Source organism: Neopsephotus bourkii, unplaced genomic scaffold (genome assembly GCF_033783945.1).
Source record: "Neopsephotus bourkii isolate Nb327-2 ecotype Australia unplaced genomic scaffold, CSIRO-AGI_Nbou_v1 NB_1526, whole genome shotgun sequence".
NCBI classification, from domain to species: Eukaryota; Metazoa; Chordata; class Aves; order Psittaciformes; family Psittacidae; genus Neopsephotus; species Neopsephotus bourkii.
This window is the reverse complement of record NW_026902002.1, coordinates 140126-163483: the sequence shown is the minus strand read 5'-3', so window position 1 is coordinate 163483 and position 23358 is coordinate 140126. Positions and strand designations below refer to the sequence as shown.

General features: G+C 44.3%; 1 protein-coding gene across 3 annotated transcripts in view; it reads right to left on the bottom strand.

Moving 5' to 3' along the window:
- The window catches only part of ESYT3 (extended synaptotagmin 3), a 33582-nt gene extending 12002 nt beyond the window's left edge, over positions 1 to 21580 (bottom strand). For all 3 annotated transcript variants that reach the window (XM_061369983.1, XM_061369984.1, XM_061369985.1), the window contains exons 1-11: positions 21233 to 21580; positions 15113 to 15154; positions 14103 to 14237; positions 13481 to 13557; positions 7029 to 7095; positions 6338 to 6427; positions 5239 to 5294; positions 2559 to 2679; positions 1340 to 1513; positions 731 to 813; positions 210 to 258 (exon numbers count right to left, since the gene is read on the bottom strand). In XM_061369983.1, the coding sequence (XP_061225967.1) occupies positions 210 to 258; positions 731 to 813; positions 1340 to 1513; positions 2559 to 2679; positions 5239 to 5294; positions 6338 to 6427; positions 7029 to 7095; positions 13481 to 13557; positions 14103 to 14237; positions 15113 to 15154; positions 21233 to 21517 (1179 nt within the window). In that variant the 5' untranslated portion in view covers positions 21518 to 21580. The remainder of the gene's footprint in view (positions 1 to 209; positions 259 to 730; positions 814 to 1339; positions 1514 to 2558; positions 2680 to 5238; positions 5295 to 6337; positions 6428 to 7028; positions 7096 to 13480; positions 13558 to 14102; positions 14238 to 15112; positions 15155 to 21232) is intronic.
- Between the last annotated feature and the right edge of the window lie 1778 nt (positions 21581 to 23358).

Below are 23358 nucleotides of genomic sequence, written 5' to 3'. Positions count from 1 at the left end.
TTTGCCAGCTTCATTGTAAAAATTATTGAAATGGCTACTTGAAGTTTTATGAATGAAGGTATCTTCTGTTTGCGAAAACACCACAGTGCAAATGTGCAAGGACACTTTAAGCACTCAGAAACAATTCAGTAGCAGAGGGAAAGCACAAATGAATACATGTAAGCATGTATTGCCAACCAGATATAGAAATATAGAGCTGTGATCTTTACCTCATCAACAGTTCTGTCATTCATTACATCCACCAGGCTTATAAGCAAGCTGAAATATGAAAAGCAAACATTTCAGTGTATATTTAGGCATACAACATATTGCTTTTCGGGGGAGAAGCCACCACCAATAAAGCCCACACTCAAATCTGTTTCAAATAACACCTTCTCTGCATTACCTGCGTGCATGTGCACTGGAACACACACTTCCGAAGTCTCCCCCTTGAAATACTTCCAAAACTAAAGTAAGTTGAAAGTAAATCTCAAGTTGTGTAACCAGCCTTCTAATGGCTTCCTAGGATTCCCTGAAGGAGTTTGGGCCATTCTCTGCCTTGCTGAAAGTTAGCTGCACTAAGAACTAGTAATTTGGTATCAATATGTGGACAAAGGGAATAACTTCCTTCAATATTAAATTTCCAGTATGAGTAATCTGGGTGTTCTGTTGCAGAGGTTACTAGACCCTAGTAACCTCTGCAACAAGGGTCTAGTAACCTCTAATTTACGTACCCTGCGCCTTAATTTACCTGCCCATAAAGTCATCTTTATCTGGATCTTCATCATACAAGTCCACTTCTAAGTCCTGACCAGGCACTTCATGAACAACAAACTGGAAGAGAAGGAGGTATTGATTAAAATTAAAACCCATTTACATAGGTTTATATACGTGACATGAATACTTCACAGCTGTTTAACACATTAAGGACATTCCCTGCTGTTTTCATGGTTAATTGTGTAAGAAATACAATTGATTATAGGTGAAAATATTTCAAAACCAGTTTGCTTGGTTTTGAATTGCAATTTAAACCTCTCAAACTGGTATTCCTAATAAGCAGAGAAGAATCAATACTAGAACAGATTACAGCTGCACAGATTACAGTTTATGCTGTACTGATTGATATTTAAAGCAGCGCTTTGCACCTCCTCCAAAAACCCACATATGTAAATCAGATCAACCTGAATGACATTTCAAGTTTGCAATGTAAATTTGAATTTGTTTAAGGGAAAGAAGTGCCTCAATCAAGTAACAAGGAAGTCCACCTGCTCCAGTGCAGTCAGCTAAGAGAAGGTCCTCCAAGCACAGGGGTGTAAATGGCTGTGCATCCTACAGATGGAAAGGTCAGAAGATTCAGTACCTCAAATGTCTCATTCCAAATAGGATTAAGATCTCGGGAAACTGTCTTGCTTCGATACTGCACCGTGCCAACACGAAGAAGAGCATACGGGTCCGACTTCCCCCTAATTGCACCAAGGAAACTGTCTTTCTGGACAAGGTTTTCAGCTTCTAGCAGATGAACCCTTACTACTCCCTGAATAAAATAAGATACAAAATTGTTCATGAAAAGGTGATCTTTGAATAATTATAATATGCTAACTCCTAAAAATAGTTATTTCAGGGAGCAAGGTTAGTCACCATGACAGCTTTGCAAAGACATGTATTTTGATGCAGGGTATTTCTAATGACAGTTGTATTAAAACATTTTTTCACCATTTACCTATAGGAGTAAAATAAAACCCAACTCAAAACGAGCACCTTAAACAGACACACAAACCAATCTAGATAACTGGGTAGAAGGTATTCTTCAATTTATTTTTAAATCAGAAGCATGATTATGCACATGGGATTGCAAGTAAAAATAAAAAAAATAAAGTAAATTAAAAGTAAAAATCAATTCCTGCTACCTGAAGGAGGAACTAAGCACCCACCAACAGGTTCTTATTTTATTGTGGAGTGGCCATTCAACTTCAATTTGGTGATATAAATTTGTAATAGGGAGCATCCCTTTGTCATTCATTTATATTTACCCCCATTACTGAGTGAATTAGGTATTTGATGCATGAAGGAAACTGAAGATCTGGTTATGTCAAACATTCATATTGGTTGTTAGGTTTTTTTTCCCCCTGATTATTTTTCCTGTAACAAAGAGAAGTCACCCTCTGAGCTGCCCATTTACACACCTTCACAGTGTTAGTGAAAAACCTAAGTAGCTTGACACTCACTGCTCATGTATTTACCTTCTCTAACTGAAGAGCTGTGGTATTCTCAAAGGTGACTAAAGTCTTCAATTGGTCCGTGACTCAGTGTCAAAACAAACTTCTTATGCCATATAGAGTAGGACCCTTCTAGTCCCACCTCTTCCCTAAATTGTAAACCACCCAACATCTGCTTTCATATTTCTGAAATGCTGGCTACAGAAAGCCTACAATCCAGGTGGAAACAGCTGATACAGGAGCCTAAGACACTAAGCTTGTATGCATCCACATTGCAGCAGATGTAAATTCAGGCACATTAACACCTCTGATGAAAAAAGAAAAAGAAAGAAAAAAAAAAGACCCAAACTGAAACCAACTCACATGCGGGATGGGGAACCTCAAGTGAGCAATGTTCATGTTCTTTTTCAGAGGCACTGTGATCCTGTTTGGTAGAACCAGCCGTGAAGCAATGAAGTCTTGAATTAGTGAGTCTGACATTACACTGCATGGGGAGTGGAAAAAAAGCAACCTAAATCTCTACAATCAGCCAGAGTTTCAGTTAGAAGGAAAGAATGAGGCACAGTGAAATAAATGAGCACTGCAAAATGAATTATACTGCTGGCTTCACAGATTCATAGAATGATTTGGCTTGGAAGGGATCTTAAGGATCATCTAGTTCCAACCCCCTGCTACAGATCAGGTTCTAGTTCCACCCCCCCTGACACTTTCCACTAGACCAGTCTGCTCAAAGATCCTTGGCCTTGAAAACTTCCAGGGATGTGGCAGCCACCTTCTCCCAAAGAGTTATCAAGCACTGGAACAGGCTGCCCAGAAAAGTGGTGGAGTCGCCATCCCTGGAGGCATTTAAAAGATGTGTAGATGTGGCACTCAGGGATATGGTTTAGTGGTGGACTTGGCAGTCTTGCGTTTATGGTTAGACTAGGTGATTTTAGGGTCTTTTCAACCTCAATGATTCTATGAGTGCCTACATACAATTGCACACAGGCAGAAGAAAGTCATGCTTATGACTTAGCTTAGAATAAGAGGAAATGGGCAGTTCAACACCAAAATCATCCACCAACGGTGGACGTGGATCACTGCAGAAAGTATGGCTGTCTCCTGTATCCAGCTGAGCTGCTGCAAAGAAGAATATGAGCATGGGGCAGTCTCTCAAGATCTCTTTCCATCTACTCCCTGTCATTCTGCAAATAAGTGTCATTGCCTTGTGGCACACACCGTGCAAGTGCCCACTTGATGCAGGGATGTTCCACTCTAGGGTTACTAGGGCTGGAGGGGAATTTAGATCTACCAGGTTGTAAATAGTGAATGGAAGCATAGGCCATATGATGAGGTGGTCACACCCCCAGACAAGTCATACAAACTCATGTGCCTTATGTGTTTCCTTGGGAATGCCAACACCAGTGACGGACAAAGCGAGGAGGGAATCAGTAAGCTTCTTCATTTCACAGGGGACTCAGGGACCTTACTGTAAAATGGAAGGAGAAGCCAACTACATTCAAAACAAAATAGCTTGGCTTATTTTTGCATTAATCATCTGAAAGACTTTCATCTTCTTGATAAACCCAGTGCTTACAAGGTAGCTTCTCAGGGTAAGACCTCAACGAAATTATCACAGCTCTCAGATGAGGCTAGATTCACACAGAAGGAAAGTCCTTTCCTACTCCAAATGTGAAACCAGAAGCCTGAAAGCCCTTGGTCAGGCTGTTGGCTTTCCTATCATAAAAAACCAACCAACCAACCCACCCACAAGAAGGTCACAGAACTGTCCCTTCTCTTGAGTCTCAGGGTACACCCAAATAAATACAGCTTGTACACGAGGACAGACAGTTTCATTACTCTTAAATAAGCGCAATTCATTTGAAAGGGGGAGCTCTTGTTTAACCTGTACTTCAACCTATTCGTGGTCAGGCATGTTTTGTTCCTGGCTTTCATGTGCAGTGCTGATGATCAGGAAAGGCTTTCTGTGTTCAAATCCCTGTGAGAGAGCCATGGACTGAAAATTTAGGACACCAAATTTGCACTTCATTATAAGAGAGGCTGTAGGTTGGAACACCTACACACCTTCTCCCCGCAAGGATTAAGGAAAACATGTTAGAAAAGACAGATTAATTTCTCTGATATAAACTGGAGCTCCCAAGGCTCACTTCAGGGCAAAGGCCACTCTTGCCTCAAATTAAGAGAAAAAGAAAACTTCCTCTTACTCAACATCAAAGGTCTTCAGAGACCCTTTAATGCATAAACTGGCACCTGAAGCAGCCAGCCACTTCCTATGAAACTGCAAACCATGAGCTGCAGAGGAAGAAAGGGGAACAGAAGTGTCTGCAATTGCATTTAAAGGGAGAAAGGCAAATGTATTTTGTTCTTCTGTAACAGAAATTTCTGCTTGCACTAAGGAACAAGGACAAAGTGAACCTCCAACCTGGAGAAACAGTTTGAAGCTTAGTAATGAAAACCACTAAGATTTTCATCCTTGCTTTGCAAGTTTTATGTACAAGATCAACCCAAGAGGCACTGGGGAAGAACTGCTACATTTTCTGAAGAATCTTAAAGGGTGAGCAGATTACACAGAAAGAGAAGAATGTTTCTTGTTATAAATCTGGTGCAGTTCTCTTTATCATGGCTTGTATCTCCGTTTGTCAGAGGGACTGCAACTCTGTGATACCTTGCCTTTTCTTACTTTACGGCAAAGAAATGTAAGCTCAGACTGCCCGTCACCTAGGTCTACCTCATCTACCTTTGCAAGTAACTGGCACGTGGAAAACGTAAGGGCTTGTTTTTTAGTTTACAGAAAATTGTTGTTTTGAGGATTTACTATTTCCATCCTAAATGCAATGAAGTGATTGAAGCAATCTTGACAGATTGTAAAAAGCGCACTCCTCAGGTCTTGTGAACTCCACAGCCAGATACAATGGGATGAGTATCAGCACATCTTTTATGCAATGCTCTTGAGAATAGTTTTGATGGTTACTAAAGAATGCAGTTGTCCCAACTTCCAAAGGTTTTTTAAGGAAGAGTAAAATGAAGCAAAGTGAACACTCACTTAATCCCTGGAACATCCAGGAGGTTGCTCATGCCTGCCCAGTTGATTTCCAAGTGCTACAATAAGATCAGGGAGAAAAATTATACAGGACTATTAAAATTTATTTCAGAAAAAAATGTAGAATTTAAAGGGGAAGCAAATGCTTGTAAAACAAAGCCGCTGTTTAAAGAAAGCAAAATCTGCCCCAGTGACTGCATCTGTACACTGAGACCAACAGCTGGTATCTATTCCCTTATCCATTTTATCTGCCATACATGAAATAAGGGTATCACTTGGACTTACCCTGCAAGTACAGGGAAAGAAAGCATTCAGCCCCTAGCAATGGCCACTGGCAGATGCCCTGGGGTTATACATAGTAAACCTGACAGCTCTACCTAGTCTTTGAAGTTGTTTCCTCATCATTTCACTTAGGGGTTGGCCTATACCCTGAGGCAGGAGGATTTACAAACACCACCTGACTTCAGGAGTTTGTATTCCTATTCACACAATAAACAAGGTTTTTTTAATGTGCTAACGTAATACTACTATATCTAAACACAAAAACACCTCATCCAAGATCAAAAATGTATGACTTCCATCAACTCAAGCAGACCATAACCCACAAGCAAGCAAAGCTGTGTGCTATAACTAGTTTTTACAAGACTAGAAGGTTTCTCATGAATTTATTAACAATTCAACTACAAGGTGAGTGACCTTAAATTTTCAAAGCACAAGCATGACTGAATGGTCTCCCAAGATGAGTGTATTTAAAATCTATGAATGGGAAGAATTAAAATCCACCTGCCAGGAAACTTGCAGCAAAGGCCTAGGAAATGGCTCCTGTGCTGTCACCATTGGAAAGTCCTCCCATTCTTAGAGTGAAGCAAGTAACTTTTCAGGCACTACTACTACAAAACAACAGGGCAAAGTCATTCCTGTCCTCTTGGAGCTCAAGAGGAGCATTGAACAATCAGGAATTTGCTATTCAAATGCCTTCAACAGTTGCATAGTTTGGGTTACCAGTGATGGACAGCTTGTGTCACTCACTGAAGACCTATCCATTCATTAAGATAGACCAAGAGCCAGGAACACTACAGAGTGCAGTTCACTACAGACTCACCGGTTTCTGCATAAAAAACAAAGTCACTGCTCCAATGAAAGGTGCATCGGTTAGAAGAGGCTCCAGTATCACCCGCAATGTTCCATACAACTGCGAATAGAAGAGAGCAAGGAAAACAGAGTCTTAAGCACTTTCAGGATGCAGTTTCAAAACTGTGAGCTTTTCAGTGATTTAGATAATTTTAAAAACCCTACCTGAAGTAATTTTATTTAGAATTTAATGACAACAATAACCTTCTCCCCCCAAAAACCACTGCTATGGATATCAGCGGATGCTTCCCATGCTTGTGGAGCTTCTCTGCAACCCTGACTGCCGTATAATGCAGTGATCTGCTTATTAGCTTTCAATAATGTAAGAACCAGTTATGAACACCCGGACAAATCTGTCTCTTCTGAAGTTCTTTACCAACCTGCAACTCTTTTGAGTGCCAGTGGCAACAGCTGTCCTACATGAACTTGATGCTCTAGCACTGACCCTGTTTAAAAATCACATTAAGAAACTTTAAAGAGGTATCTGGGTGCCTTCCATGGAAGGCAACATTAGCCCAGCCAAAACCAAAGGAGATAAAACTGATTACTACACGCCTACTCATCAGTGGTTTTCCAGTTAAGTGTCGTGACCCCCCGCTCCCATTGGTACATGTTAACTCCTGCACCACAGAGCCCTGAACAGACATCAGCACTGCACGCACCTGTACGCCTTTCACTCCAAGATTAAATTTCGATATGTCCATGTGAATCTCACAGTCCCCTACGTAACTGAAAGAAAATTCTCACATTATTCCACAGTCTGAAAATTTTAGGCTGCACAGAGTATAAATGAAATTCACTTGATGACTGACAACTTGACCCCATAGGCAGAGATGGATTTTCAAGCAGCTTAAAAAGGAAAGTTGAGCAGATTGAACAAGGGTCAGATCTTCACAAGAGAAAGGATGCAGTCAGCTGCGACTGATCTACCTTCAAATTGTCAAATCAACATCTGTATTTCACTTTTTAGTTTTCCATTCTTAACACTGGCCATTACCTGGGGTAAGCTTGCTCTAAGGAGGGGATCAACAGGCTCATTCTAGTCTCAAAGTGACAGCAATTGTCCTCTTGCTCCCTTCTCTGCCAAAGGCCTGACGCCACCCCACCACCTGGTGATCCAGCTCCCAAGCTAATGCAGAGCCATCCTAGCATTACATATGGGGTCCTCACCCTGTTCACTTGAAGGACAAATTCTTCACTAAAAATAACCTGCTTTCCTTGAGGCTGAATTAAAAGGCAATGATTCGGATCAGATTTTGGTCAGTTGCCATGGAGAACATCAGGCCTTAAATAAAATGAATGCTGAGTGTGGTACTTTTGCAATTTAGAAACCACCTTAGACTTAAATAAAAGTACAAACATCACCTTATGCAGAAACCGATAGCCACTCCCCAGGAAGCAGAACCTGGCAGATCTGTTGATGCTGCTGGCAGAAAACAATTGAAGGGAGCTACCAGGTTCCTTTTCAGTCCACTGAGAAAAAGCTCCTTCTGGATGCAGATACACAAACACCCTGCAGGTAAAGCAGGGTGTAAAGGTACCGCAGCACAGTGAATGTGCTGTGCTTGCCACCTGCATACGTAATTTCAGCCCATAATCAAAGGACAAGATGTATCTCTGACCACATGTATACAGGCAAATAGTGCTGTAGTTGCCAAGAATTCACCCTGTAATTTGCACACAGACATATTACCTCTCCCCCAGAAAAATGTCAGGAATGAGTAACCTGGTGAATTTGTCTCCATTTTTGCAAGCAAAGTTCTCAAATATTTGTTTACAGTAGTCACTTAACAGAATTTTAAAAGCTCATAACACACAAATTAAAGCCTTTAATGTTAGAACATTCTCGTTTCTTAACTAACCAACCTCATAGGCCATGCCAAAGTTAACACAATCTTCCCTGTGAGCTAGTCACGTAATGAAGCTTATTTTTACGTTTACTAGTTTCTACAAATTTGACATTATCTTACAGCCCATTACACTGGGTGCTAATAGAGTTTTGTCACAAGAGAAGTCTAAATGAGAAGCCAAAATGAGTTCTTCAATTTGCAATAATTAATCCAAGAGGATTTAATTCAGCCATTGCCTGTGTCCAACACAATGAATAATAGCTGGGTGTTTCAATTTACAACCTTGATTGCTTTCCACAGAGTCAAAAACTCTTCCCACCCAGTCCTAGATGTCTCTTTTCTCCAGTAACACTACAATACATACAATTGTGTTTTAAGATGTCTGAGAAGTCTTTACCTCTTTTATCAGAGCCTGAGCCTTCAATTATCCTTACGTCTGCTTCATACAGGCATCACCTCCACACCAGGGTGCTCAGTGAAAAGGATCCATGCTTTGTTCACTAGTTTTGCTCCTCATTTCCAGTCCAGGCTGCTCATGCCTTTGCCTGCCACCTCTGCTCAGTGCAACTTTGCTGTGCTCTCTGCTGTTCTCCCCCAGACAGAGCATGCCTGAGCCAAAATCAAGCCTTGACACTGGAAAGCGTGCAGGGCTGAGCCCCTCTGCCACTATCAGGAGGACCATACTTTACCCATCTGTGAAGGGTGGAAGAGCTACCCATGTCTCTCCTACACATCTGTTGCACAAGGTAATGCAGATAAGCATGCCTGTGCCATGGATGTGAACTGGAGAAGCTTCTGTAAGGGGATGTATCTGTATCTGTTCTGTACTTGGGTGGAAAAGCTAGGCCCAGTGTCTATGATACAATGGGTGAAAGCACAGGTGCTACAAGATCACATACTGACAAGTTTGATTAACCTGGGTATGCATGTATTCCTTTAGAAAAGGCATGTGCAATTCCTCCCTCTGTAAAGTAACTCCACACAAACCCTATCTTCTCATCAGCCCATGTGCAGAAAGTGCCTTCTGGTCCATCCTTCTCAAGTGCTTTGTAAAGCAGACACTATTGCTTAGTCTTCCTGGCTTTGGATTTGGGTAAGTGAGCAAGCAGTATTAGACAAATAAGAGAGAGAAGAAAGTGTGACCAAGTACCAAGAGAAAACAGACCACCTCTGCCTTTTCCCTTTGCCTATCAAGTCTGACTCCTGAGGCAAGTATTCCCTTTTTGCTCAAGACTGACAAGTTTCCAAATTGTGTTTAGCTCCTGTAAGATCCTACAAACTTAGTTAACCCAAACTCCACCAAAGCTCTTAACTTCTGTGCTTCTTTTGATTACTTTCTCCAGTTCTGCACTAGGTGACAGAAGCTGTCTTCTGTTCTGTTAAGTTGTCCATTAGAAAGTCCAGAGAGTCTCTTCGAAGAGGAAATTGCAATGCCGACATATTTTTATGCATATTTTTTCACCATTCTTCTATGACTTCGTATGTACTGTAAATGCCACAGAAGAGCCTGGAAATGAAAGTGTGAAAGAGTTCTTCTGGAAACTAGATGATCTTAAGGTCCTTTCTAACCCTAACTATTCTATGACTCCATGGACTGAAATATATTCTTCTGGGAGGTAACAGTGCCTTCAGATGCTTTGAAACTTACTATTATAGCCAATGATTACATGGCTGCACAGTAGCTCAGGCAATTGCAGAATTAGTGGGAAGAAAAGCAGCTGTAGGAGATCAAGTGGGTGCACTTGAAAAGTTCCCACTTTGAAAAACGCAGTTTTGGAGACCATTTCTGGAACGCTTCAACTTTAATTCATTTGGAAAATGTGACTGTCAGCCCCCTATGGTCAGCGGACAGATTCATGATTTGGATCTGGGGCAAATTGTTTAGAGACCCCAGAGTATTGCCAGTTTATTTCCAGCTGGGATCTCATATTTCAGGTTTGGGGATTTCAAATCCCAGCCTGTCGGGGATCTCATATTTCATTTAGCCACTGCAAGAACCCTGATTCTTTCTTACGTGTCATATGAAAGCTGTAGATTGGGTGTATCTGTTGGAAAGCAGATACATGCACAGAATACAGTCACCAGGACCTTCAGACAGATAAATGACAAACTGTGCACAAAAAGACCCGAGGGTAACCTGTTCAGTCCTGTCAGCTGTGACAAAATTTACACAGCTTAATTCCACCAATTGCGTGCATCATCTCAGGGACCAAGAAAAAGATTTTGAAAGATTTATAGCCTCCTTCCTTGCCTTTGCCAAAAGGCCTCTGTGCCTCACAAGTAATCACCTCTGTGCCTTGGTTCTCCTGCCAAAAACTCAAGTATAGTCCTTTCACGTGGGGCAGCAAATACTGTAATGAGGCAGTGCTCTACAGAACCATTTCCAGTGCTCTGATGCTGCAGACATGCAATCTGTTGTTAACAGATTTAATTAAAGCAGCTTCTCAAGCTCCGCTCCACGCCATACCAGATCTACTGCATCACTGGCTCTGCTGACAGCTACTGCCCGTAAAAGTAAGGGATCTCTATGTGCTATTTTTCACAGTTCCCATGTAAAGGATGTAATCTGTGACATCACAAATTTAACACAGAGGAAGTGCTTCTTCACGCAGCACAACCCTGAACCATGGCATTCAGCACCACATCACGTTCACCTATGTGAACCTCATGAAGTTCAACAAGGCCAAGTTCAAGGTCCTGCATGTGAATCAGGGCAACCCCAAGCATGAATACAAACTGGGTGGAGACTGGACTGGGAGCAGCCATGAGGACTTGGGGATGTTGGTCGATGAGAAGCTCAACATAACTCACAATGTGTGCTCGCAGCCCAGAAAGCCAACCATATGCTGGGCTGCATCAAAAGGAGCGTGACCGCAGGTCAAGGGAGGAAATCCTGCCCCTCTATTCTGCTCTCATGAGGCCCACCTGCAGTACTGTGTCCAGCTCTGGAGCCCCCAGCATAAGAAGGATAGTGAAACTGAAAGCAAGAAGCATTTACAGAGCACACTGAAATTTCTGAATGCAAGACACTGCCTAACACAAAGGGTAACTTGGCACTGGAGTGGGGAAGAGCTGCTAAGGCAGGAGCACTGTCCACAAGGATAACAGCATCCTGCATGAAGTAGCTGCTCAGTCTTCCCTGCTGCAGCCACCCTGGTCAGTGGTTAGCCAGCCAAGCAGCCAAGAGGCCAGCTCACGTGGGTTCACCAGTGAGGGAACTCCCAGAAAATTACAGCTAGCAAGCACCAAGACAGAGGAATCATGTTTATAACATGGAGGCATGTTAATCCTTTAATGTCCACTGCAACATAGCCACACTTCTCTGAAGCCTAACCCCAGAGAGGGAAGTCAGTCACTGTGGTCTCAGCATTGCAAAGCATACCACACTGGCACCCACAGCACACTGCTCTCTTCTCCAGAACTGTGATGACAGGCCGCAGCTCTTTGGACAGACCCAGCCATTTAAACATCACCAGCATGCAGCTGGTAGGAGAGGCAAGAAAGGTAAAGGGCAGCAGAGTCACATTGGGCAGTTCAAGTCCATCTCCCCTAAGCAGCTATTCTCCCAGCACCAGTTGCACTAGTGCAAGCACTCACTGCTATTCATGTTGCTAAGAGGGCCTATTTTGTAATGGGGATTTGCCTCATTATTTCCACCCCAGAAAAGTGGAAATTGTCCATTTCTTTGATTAAAGAAAAAAGTTTAAAAAGAAAAAAAAAAAAAGAAGCTCCTTTGGCAATCCAGAAAAAAAGCAGGAAAGCACCACTACTCATATGCTCATAGATCTGCTTCTCTCCACTTGTGGACTACACTACCTCCTGCGGGCACTGTAGATTTCACAACTCCCCAGCTTAGTTGCTGATCTTAATCTATTAATGTAAGAGAAACTGGGTCCTCAACAGAGCCCATCAGACAGACAAGGTAGTCTGAACACTCCCTTGAGAATACTTGGGTTATCAGATGACAGTTCAGGTTAAGTTATCAACAGGATGAGGAACAGGAAGTGTCTGGCCATTTGGAGATGCTGATGGGTCTGCCAGAGGGACAGGAATGAGGAGGTGTGGGAATCCCTCTGCAGAGGATTGTTAAAAGACAGTGAAAATGAATATGTGGGAGAAGCAGCCTGGAGAAGTAGTTTAACGGTGAGCAGCAGCAACCTCCTGCAGAGCCTTAAAGGCATCAAACCCCTCGATGTCAACGTGGAAAGCAGAAATGATTTGCCAAATGCTCCTCAACTGGTCTGGCTATTACAAAGAGCACTTCACTGACAGCACTGAAGTACAACATGTTCTGGATGAAAAATCAAGCATGTCATTTTGCAGGGAGTGATTGTGCTCTGCCAGGGCTGGGGATGCTGCCATGCCATTGCCGCATTAAGCAGCAGGCACAGTTCCGAGCAGCTCTGTGCTGTTGCCAAGACACTCTACAATTTCACAACTGCCTTTTTCTGGCACTACCAAGAAGAAAAGCAGTTTAAATTAGGCAGCTCAAACTGCTAAACTTACAGAGCTACAGCAGCATGCAGGTGGCAATTCCCCCAGTAATTCCATTCTCCAGGCTAAGCCAGGAGAAAGTTTAGCTCTACGTTTCTCTGTTGTTAACAAAACACACAAGCTCATTCAAAACAGCTTGGGAGGTATGAAATGCTTTATCTAATTTTGTTGTTGTTGCTGCTAATAGAGCTAGAGGCAGTTTTCTGCTCAGAGAAGAGCTGTAATCAAAAAAGCAGATGTGCAGGGTGGCACATGGAACAAATGGTGATTAAAACAAGAGGATTAATCTAGGGGAAGGAATTGAAAAATAAATAGCATGAATAGTTCTGGAAGAACTGGAGAGGTTGCGCTGAACAGGAACCATAGGGGGACAAGACAGACTAAGTGCCTCCATGCCCAAGAGCTGTCAGAACGGAAAATACAATTCCAAAACTTGGGTTCTTACTACCATGAATGGCAAAGCCAAGGGGAACATTCCTATACCCATGGCAGCAGTGATGGGCCAGAGCAGGTAACACCTAGACCTGCGCAGGTGACACCGCTTTCTGACTTAAAGACTGCTGCACAATGTCTCACTTCTCTAAATATCGAGGACATCCAGCCGGGGACAGATTATCTTGTATCCTGCTAGTTCAATATAAAATAAGGACCTCTGCACTTCATGCTGATCGTAGTGGCCCACATGTTCAGTCCAGCATGACAACTCACATGCAGGTGTCAAATGGGCGGTGAGTTAAGAACCATCTACATAATCAATGATAAAATGTTACCATATCTGCAGGTCTAGGGTAACTTGTCTTCTGTCAATTTCTTTGGTGTAGGCTTTTATTCCATTGATTCTAGGACACTGAAATAAAGACAAACAAGATATGACATAGTTAATATCTTTGAAGTTAAGCCTAAGTGAAAAGTCCTACTAACTTCAATCAGTTTGATTACAGAAGCATTCATTAAAGACTTTGCGCAACTGCATGTGAAGTTCAAGTAAACTATACTAGTTTTTCCCTTAAAGAGGCGGTCTGAGCAGATTCTGCTGTTCTCAAATCCAAGGCTGGCTGCAAGCACTCCAAGCTGCAAGCTTTAGGAAACACTGAAAACTCCTGTCACAAGGGTATTACAAAATTAAATGTGGATACATGCCCCTTTTTCCATCTCCAATCCCATGATACTGACAGCTGGTGGGAAGGAATGTGTGTGTTTCCTGTACATTTCTTCCTTCATGGTGAAGATGCTCAAGTCAACACGAGAAGGGAACAAAGGAGGCAGCAGTGCTGTACCAATACCATTTTATTAAACATTCAGAGCTATTAAAGAGCTGAACATCAGACTCCCCTTGCACCAGAGCTTTTCAGAAAAGACTGACCTGCAAATGTTGCAAAGGATTTACAGTACCTTCTCGCCAAAGTGGATCTTGGTAAAGGTGCATGTTTTCAGGTGTACATGCTTTGCTCTGATTTTTGGTTCAACAATTTCTTTAAATGTTTTTTCCAGGATTGTCCCAAAGTACGGCCAAGCCTGTACAAGGACCTAAAGAACGGCAAAAGGGGAAACACTCTGAGAATTCTTTGTATAAGATATCTTTTGTTGAGAAACAGACACAAACATTACAGAACACCTGCCTATTAACGTCTGTCCTTTTACCAAGTCACATTTGTGCAGTTAAGTCATCTTTATGGAAGGATCCATCTCAACTCCTGAGCAAAGGAATTTTTTTTAGGAACTGAAGGGTGAGTTTTCAGCCCTATAGGCTATTACATAGACTATAGTCTGTTAACTGCTTTTAAACTCAGGGGCTGAGCCAGCAAAGCCCAGGGTTAAAGTTGCTAAAGCACAATAGTTCATAATTGCTCTAAAGTGTCACAAAGTTCCCTGGGGTCAGGTTTATTTAAAAAGGAGCTGAAATGAGCTTTTCATGAAGAGGGGAGTTTGCTAAAAGGAAAACCAGGATAGTTACTGGGTGCTAATGTGCAAGTTCGACCGTTTTGCTTTGAATTCCAGAGTCCAGTTCCAGTCAGAGCCTGACTAAATCTGCTTATAGGAGCACCTGCCTCAGACCTCACTGGGGACCTCTCTGGTAAGAGGAAATGCAGCTGTTTTTTGCCAAAATAATAATAGTGCCGCACATATGCATACAGACAGGTATACACACAAACACACACACTCTTGCTTTTATTTTTTTAATCTGAGAATGAAGTGTGGTCAAATTCATCAAACCCGTATCACCAACCAGGCACACATTTGGCTCTCACCAAAACCTCAGTGGCAACTCTACACTAGAGTTGGCTCCAAGACTTAAGTACAGTCACTTATATGACTGAGCTGTACTGTAGTGACTTGATAACTTTCTCAGACCTGGCCCACAGTTTGTGCTATGGTGCAGCTCAGAGCAGAAGGCTCCTCACCTTGTTCAGCCACTCCACTCGTTCAACATCAGGGAAGTGGACCTAGATGCAAAGAAAAAAGCAAAACAAAACAGTGAATGCCACATGCTATCTGTTTCTGCATACTCCAACACATGCAAAACATACCACAGAGCATGAACAAGCTTCAGAGTAAGTCGAGATCCCTATGCCCTCATACATACATCCTTCATAATTTACTACCTCAAAAAACAGTAAAAGGCAAAAGAACACACGTGCACTAATACACCAGCATGCCTCTGGGCACATTTATATAATTAAAGCAAGTATCATATCCTGTTCATCGTGTACAGCATCATTAGATTTCTCATCCTTCTCTTGGTCATGTCTTGGGAAGCCATAAGAACCTGCTTCCCTTCAAGATCATGAGCTGTGTGGGTCCTGTTTCCTGTACTGGCTCACCTCAACCAGGACACTGTGCTTTGGAAAATAAGAGTCTGCTTGGGGAACTCAGTTTATCGGTTGTGGCAGCATTTCCCCACCAATATTAACATAGTGCCAATGGCTTCAGGCAAAAGAAGCACTGTAAGAGTTCAAGCCTATTAACATACACTATCATGTGAAACACTCCAGTGTTTTCACATCTCAGAGCTTTTTAAGAGGCTAAGGACAGATTAAAATGAAGTAGTCACTTATGCATCACGTTTTCAAGTGGGATGCGCTGAATGCCAACAGGAAGCATATGTGCCCATTACAAAATCCTCCAAGTTCCCTGAAGTGATGACTTGTTTAATCACCATCAGGACAGTCAGATATGAGGCCACTCACAAGTAACTAACTGGTCTCTCAGACCTCATCAAGAAGCTGCTGAGTGAAGAGCCACAATCACTTTACTACGATCACACTTTAAAGTCTTATGGATGTGGTATTTTCAGCCAGCGCTACGAGCTGGTACCAGGTTATTGCAGAAGGGAAGGACAGTGCAGCAGGGGACATTTAACCTCTGCTCAGCTCCACAGGAGCACCCAAATACAAAGGGACTCCTTCAACTATCATCTAGCTTGATAATAGTCATTGGGTAGGACAACACATTACTGCCTTGTACAAAAACTGTGAATTACACTCTTCAGTCAAAGGCTTGCTGTTTAGCTCATCAGCTTTCAGACAGGTGCTCAGAGATGTTCAGGTGGAATGGACAGTAGCTTGCCTTTTATTCCAGTTTCATGTACGATTTCAGAACCAATTTCCCCTGCTCAAATAATGCTTCAAATTATCTTCAATTGTTGCATTTAAAAAATATTACCATATGCTTTACAAGCAATTTATTTTGATGCTCTAAATAGCAACTTTTCCATTAAATAAGACAACACAAGTCCACTGAAATGTTTGCATGATAAAGTGAGAATACAGCACCAGGAGGGTTCAATACTGAAAAAACACTACTGACATTTTACAGTAAGGCATGTTATGCAAACTGGGGATCTCCACTTCACCTGCCAGCCTTTCATCATTCACCAAACAGTCCTCTGCCAGGACACACAAATCCTGGGTAGCCTGAAGGCAGCTGGTCCCCAGCTCCTGAATAACTGCCAAGTGCCAGTGTTCCACAGTATTTTATTCCACAGCTCTGGATCAGTCACAGGCAGGGTAGAGAAGTTACGGAAGTTGCATGGCAAGCTGTCCTTCAAAAGACCTTGCAGCAAGGAGAGAGATGTGACCCAAAAGGAAGAACAGATCAGGACTCAGGGCAACAGTTAAACTATGACTTTCTCACCACATCCCAGTGAGAAAGTCACAGCCCACATGTGAGATCCACTGATGTTAAGGGGAGAAATGTAGCACAACATAAACCACAAAAGATGGCTGGGATTATTCACTAAAGCCAACGCTGCTAGAGATGCAACTGCAAGAGGCAATCGAGAAGCAAGCAGGTGGCTTAAGAGACCTGGAATTGCACTCAGAAGCATCAGGAAACAGGCAAAAACTGTGAGAAGGAGGCAGCAGCTAGATCCACCTTGAAAAAAAGCAAAACTGAATTCACTATTTGGGCCACAGACACTGGTCAAACCAGACAGCCCACGGCAAACTCCAAAAGCAACCACAATGAATCACATATCCCAGTGTCACACCTCAGATTGCTGTGATAGGATTAGTAGCAATTTGTGGTACACTTCCATCCCACCTGACACTGCCTCATGCATGTGTTTGCAACACAGCTCCTACCCAGGCACCCTATGCCTCAGTTTCCTTTGACAGATGGAAGGAATAGCATTGCTGTAGCTCTATGGTACCAAAGACCACCAGAAGCTCCTTGGCTAACACAACAGGGCTCTCACAGAGGCAAACACCACAAATCAGCCAACTACATGTTTCTGGTGAAAACCAGCTTTCTGCCTATTATGAAACACCACCATGTGTCGATGGGATCCCAATACCAAAGGTCAGCTGAGCAGCTCTGCAGAAGAAGCAGAGCTTGGTATCCAAGTGTTACATCCAAGTGTTACACTGTCTAATAAGACATAAGCTCTGAGCAAAGCCTTTCTCACCCACAGGGTATTCTTATTACATGCATGTCCCACTAGTAGAATGAGAGTTCTGCTCTAGTTTGGCTCAGTGACACTACCAAGCTCTGTTCTTATCCCAACAGTTTACTTCAGGAACTTACCGTATCCTCATATGTTTTAGGATCCCCCCCCCCAACAAACCAAACCAAACCAAACCAAACCAAACCAAACCAAACCAAACCAAACCAAACAAGCAAACAAACAAAAACAAGAAACAAAGCATCTACAGTTCTGTATTTTAACCACATGCTCTGGACTTCAGACTCACTTCAGACCCTTGTTACTGGTGAGAGCCCTAGCAGCAAGGTCTTGTCCTCAAGTTTATCATCAGTACAGCACAGGTAAGAGAAGCTCAAAACACTTCCTATTAAGCCCAGAACCAGCCACAAAGAGCTGCCTAAGTTAACACTATCCCAGAAGAAGACTTAATCCTGAAGCCTTGGGCAAGTCACACTATCAAAATCAGTTTTCCCCACTTACAAAAGCAAGCCTTCTTCTTGCCAATATTTTTGGAATGATGCAAAAATTACTTAGCATTTGAAAAGAGCTTTGAAGATCAAAACCACCAGGTAAGGGCCAATTACCATCAGGTAAAGAAAATGTGTAAGTTTCTGCATGGCTCCACCTTACCCTGAAGCAGGGCACGCCAAGATTATAGCAACAGCAAAACCCATGTCTGACACAACAGTGCCATTCTCTTCAGCACAGGAATCTATCCATGGGGTGTGTGTATGTGTTTGCTTGGGGTTTTGTTTGGGATTTTGTTGTTGTTTTGTTTGGGTTTTGGGTTGGTTGGGTTTTTTTGGGGACACACATACCGGGTTTTTAGCTCCCTGCGCAGGGGCAAAAAAAGAAAAAGTCTAAACAAACCTTTTGGTCAAAGGAGGAATTAACTGGCAAAGTTTTTAAAGGACTGCTCTGTGTCCAGTAATATCAATTCATCCTGGTAAAAGGAGTTTAACATCGGGAAGGAATCCAGCATGCTCAGACATTCTCACCGGCAACCTGCTAAAAGCTGCAAGAGCAACACGGAGAAATCACCGCCACCAGAATGAAGGAGCCAGAACGAAGGTGGAAGCCCAGCTACCTCTGTGCCAGGCACTGACTGGTTTTACTGAAGTCCTGCTAAAGGCGGCACAGGCTGAAGTCACCTCTCCAAGACACAGACCTGGCTCTGCTCAACATGAGCAATTTTTCAGCCTGGTCTCCTGGGGAAGCACAGTCTGCCCACGTAAGATGTCTAGCACAGGAATGCCTCTATTCCAAACTCACTGGCTGGTTTCAGCCAAGAAACCGGTGCTGCAAAAGAACCGTGCAAGCTCCCTGAAACAGATGGTTGAGTAGATGAGGGAAACCCTCCCCGCGCCCCCTCTGAAGGAAAGGCTGCAATGTGAATGCATTTCCTAACAGCCGATACCAGGACAGAGTAGAGCCCGAGTCACATCTGAAGGAGCCGCTCACTGCACTGCTCTAAGGGAGAACGGTTTTTAACCAAGCAGTGCAATCAGTGATTGGTCTTAGCTCTTCACTGAATGGACCTTCCTCATTTTACCACAGGGCACACCAGCAGACAACTATTTACCAGTCCCCTAAGACACTGCCATTGTTTCACAATTCCAGAACCTTCTCTAGGATTACAACACTGCACATCCAGCGCTTGCTTCCCTGAGCCTGAATTGCATTCCTACTCCCACCTCTGCATGTCAGGAGAGAAGAACACAAGGGACATTTTTAGAGCTGTTTCAATTGAAGGTTCATGAACACTGAAAGGCAAAAATTAAAGGTAAAAAAAGATGACACCACAGAGAATAAACTGAACACACAGGAGGTAAGAATCAGTCCCCGAGACAGGCACAGGGTAGAAGCAGATGATCAAATCAAATAAGGGCATAGAAGAAAAATCTAAAACTGAGGAGTTTATAAAAATATCAAGCACAAATGTGGTGTGGCAGCAAACACCACTGATGGAGAATAAAAGTTACCACCATAGAAAAGGAGAAGTGGCAACATGGATAAATGCTAAGACTAAAAGCACACAGTTGCAGCCCCTTTATCCCTAGATCCTATATCCTGCCTTCCAGCAGCCAACTTCAAGGATTCACAAGTCAGGAGTGAGGCCTCTGGAGACAGTCTGACCACACTGTCTCTACAGGTATGTGCTAGGCAGCTGGAGACAGCATTGAGATCCCCCTTAAGCCTTCCCTTCTCCTGAAGGGTGCTGAACAACCCGAGCTCTGTCAGGCCCTATTCACATTTCATGTGCTCCAGACCCTGATCAGCAGAACTGGCTCCGCTGGAGTCTCCATTTGTCAAAACCCTTCCTGGAAGACACAGTGCTGGTGGTGCTGCCTCCTGAATGCTGAGTCAATGATCCTTTCCATCGACCACCTGCCCACACACTAGTAAAGCCTGACACTTTCAGCCACAAAACCCAAGAACTCTGGAGGGAGAGAGAGAGAAAGAGTGTTGTGGGGGGTGATGCTGATTTTTCAACACTGACTAAGAAACTCAGGTTCTCATTAGTAGGATTCAGGGCACTTGAGGATAAAATACAACACTGTTCTTACAGGATCAGGGCAAGAACTGACACCAGCACACTCATTAACGCTTAGGGTTGTGTTAAATGCTCTGTCAATACAAACAAGCAGAAACTTCATTCAGACATAGGCTTCTGTGCCCAGCGGGAAGGAACATGTGCATGGAGCTGCACCAGCTCTGCTAGGAGACCCTGGCCTCACTTCTCAGAAGTGCCAACTGCTTTCGTTTCCCACACTATTAAGAAAAGCCAAGTGCTGTAGGCTATATAAAACAGTTTGCTGACTATAAATGTCTCCATGCAACACTCCTTACAAATAGAACTCTTTGATATTCTTTCTTACAAGAAAGGCACTTTCCTACCAGTCCCTGACATGTTTTAAATGCTATGCAAATGACTATGAAGGAGGAAAAAAACAGCCGTCATCCTTTTCCATTATCAAACCAAGGCTACACAACAAATAACCAAAGCCGTAGAATAAAACCTGCAGCTGGTTGTTTGAGTTTCTTCACTTTAAAACCTACAGTAGCTAGCAAAATACATGAAGAACCAAACAGGGGTTGACTCTCCATACCATCAATAGATGGCTCTAAATATCGTTTCTGGAGGCAGAAAATACTATGTTTATTGATTTTTATCTTCTTCCAATGACACTAGAAAGAAGGGGAAAAAACCTTCTGGATGAGAAGGTCTAAAGTAAGTAACATCTACACCAAAATACCTGCAATGCAACAGCAGATACTTGAAACAAGATTTCTCCAGAGATACAGCAGAGTCTTCCACAAGCATGGTTACAGCAACATGCTCATCTCCTCGACTAAAACAGCTTCCAGTTTAGCATTCGCTTTACCGATCAAGACCTCAAAATCAAAGACGTTACCGCTCGGTCCAAGGCATCGCTGCTACCTCTGTTCTTTGCCCTTCGGCTGCTCGCTACGGAGCGCCCCGCTCCCCACACTGCTACGGCTGCCCCGCCGAGCGCTCCCCAGCTGCGCAGCCCGGAGCCGCACACCTCGCAGCGCGCCCGCTGCCGGGGCTCCCGCCGCTTGGGTCCCCACTCACCCAGGCGGGCAGGTGCCTGGCGGCCAAGCCCCGGCACACCGCCTCCTGCTCATCCTCCAGCAGCGCGAAGGCGGCAGCCAGCCGGTCGCGCTTCCACCGCCGGTTGTGTCCCCAGCAGAGCCACAGCGCCAGCCCCAGCAACACCCAGCTGCCGCTCAGCCCCAGGTACCCCGCCAGGTAGACGGGACCGAGCCACAGCAGCGTCCGTGCGGCAGACGAGAGCAGCAGCCGCGGCAGGGAGCCCGACCGCCGGCCAGCGGGGCGGGAAGCAGCGGCGGGACGCATGGTGCGAGCACGGAGCCCCCAGCTCCGTGGGGTCGCCCCTACGAGTGCGCCGTCCCCGGGCGGCCGCTGCCACAGCCCGGCGGGGAGGCGCGACCCCGCCACCGGGGCACCCGCCCGGCCCGGCAGCCAGCGCCAAGGGCCCGCCCCGCCCCGCCCCGTGAGCTATGGCGCCCCCCAGCGAGCGCGCGCGAAGCACCTGAGGGGCAAGCCGCGCTATGGCGCCCCCCAGCGAGCGTGCGGCAGGGGCACGCACACAAGGGGCAGGCGGGTGCCGCGGGGCGCTAGCGGCACCGCTCTTAGGCAGCAGCCTGCTGGTGGGAGGGAGGTCACAGCATCCAACAGGGAAAGGGGTGAGAGTGGGGAAACCCATCACAGGCACGGCAAGGCATGGACCAGCTGATGGGCTGCTGCTGGAGACGCGTCTCTCCCACCTGCTAGGGACAGCTCTGCTGCAAGATGTGGGGTCACCCCCCACTGAACGGACTGACCCTAGAGGGGCCTGGATTGCTTCACACGTTGCTATGGTCCAGTTCTTTCAGAAGACGTAACCAAATCCTGCTTGATGCTTAGTATAGAAGGTTATGAGGCATAAACAGCCTTTGGTTCTGAATAGCCATGCAGCCCAGAGCAACCCACCCGCCTTTGCTGCTTGGAAGAATAAGAGTATTTTTCTCTCCTCTTTTGATTTCGATGGGGACATTGGGGGGGGGGGGAGGGGGGGTGTATTTTAAAATACTGAGAATTATGAATTAGGGAATGAAGCATTATTTGGGCACCATGAGACACTTTTTGAAATGCTTTTACTCCCAGCAATATTAATTCTAAAACTTTCTGTACAGACCTTAAAAGAGAGGCTGTAATTGTATGGTTCGACACTGTGTTTCTGTGCTTTCTACTGCAGCTGTCCCTGGATCAGTCAAACGCCACTCTTTGTTCAGTGGATAAGTCTGGAACATCAGTGAATGATGTTTTGATTGTGGCCCCTCTTTGATATTGGATGCACAAGATAACAAACGATGAGCCAGACACAAGCCTCCAAAGCAAAAAGAAAGGAAGCTGACCAGGACTGGGAGAACTAGGTTTGGCCTCCATTTTGCCATGGAATTGATACTTAATTATGGGTCAGTCAATAAATCAAACACCACCACAAGTGATCCTCATTTGTATGTCAATCGTTTCGCATGACTTATCAGGAATAGAAATTAGTTCAGGCATCTGAAAAAACCAAGCCTTAAATACCTTGCATTAGACAAACTCATGCATGAGAGATCTACTATTAACAGGCATTTTTGGAAACAATCCCCCAAATCTTTCCCTTCTGTTAAATGAGGGTGAGTATGCTGTTCTTCCTGTGGGTGTTGCAAAGGCAAGTCATTATAAAACACAATGAAGAAAGTGCATCTTTACACAGTGGTCAGTAAACCTGTAGAACTTGGAGGAGGCTGCAAGCAGACAGGTCCAAAATGGGATTGGATACATTCCCAAACAACAAGGCCCATACATGTCCTCCCTAACATCACAGATACACCAGCTGTGGGTGCTGGGGGAGGCTGGGGGAAAGGACTGCAGGAGGGACAGGGCCTCCTCCCTAAACAGCAACTCCTATAACCACTGAGAGCAAGTGTACTGACAGGCTGGCCCCAAAGGGCATTTCTGTTTGTAAAGCTGTAAAGAAAGACCAGAAGCTGGTGGATCTAAGGACTAGAGTAGCTGCCTTCTTGATGTCATGCATAAAACCCCCATGTAATAGTTATTTTGCACGATTATACACCTCAGGAGATTTGTTCATAGCCAAAACCACACATGGTTTTGTTCTAACTGTGAAAGACTGAGGCTGAGGC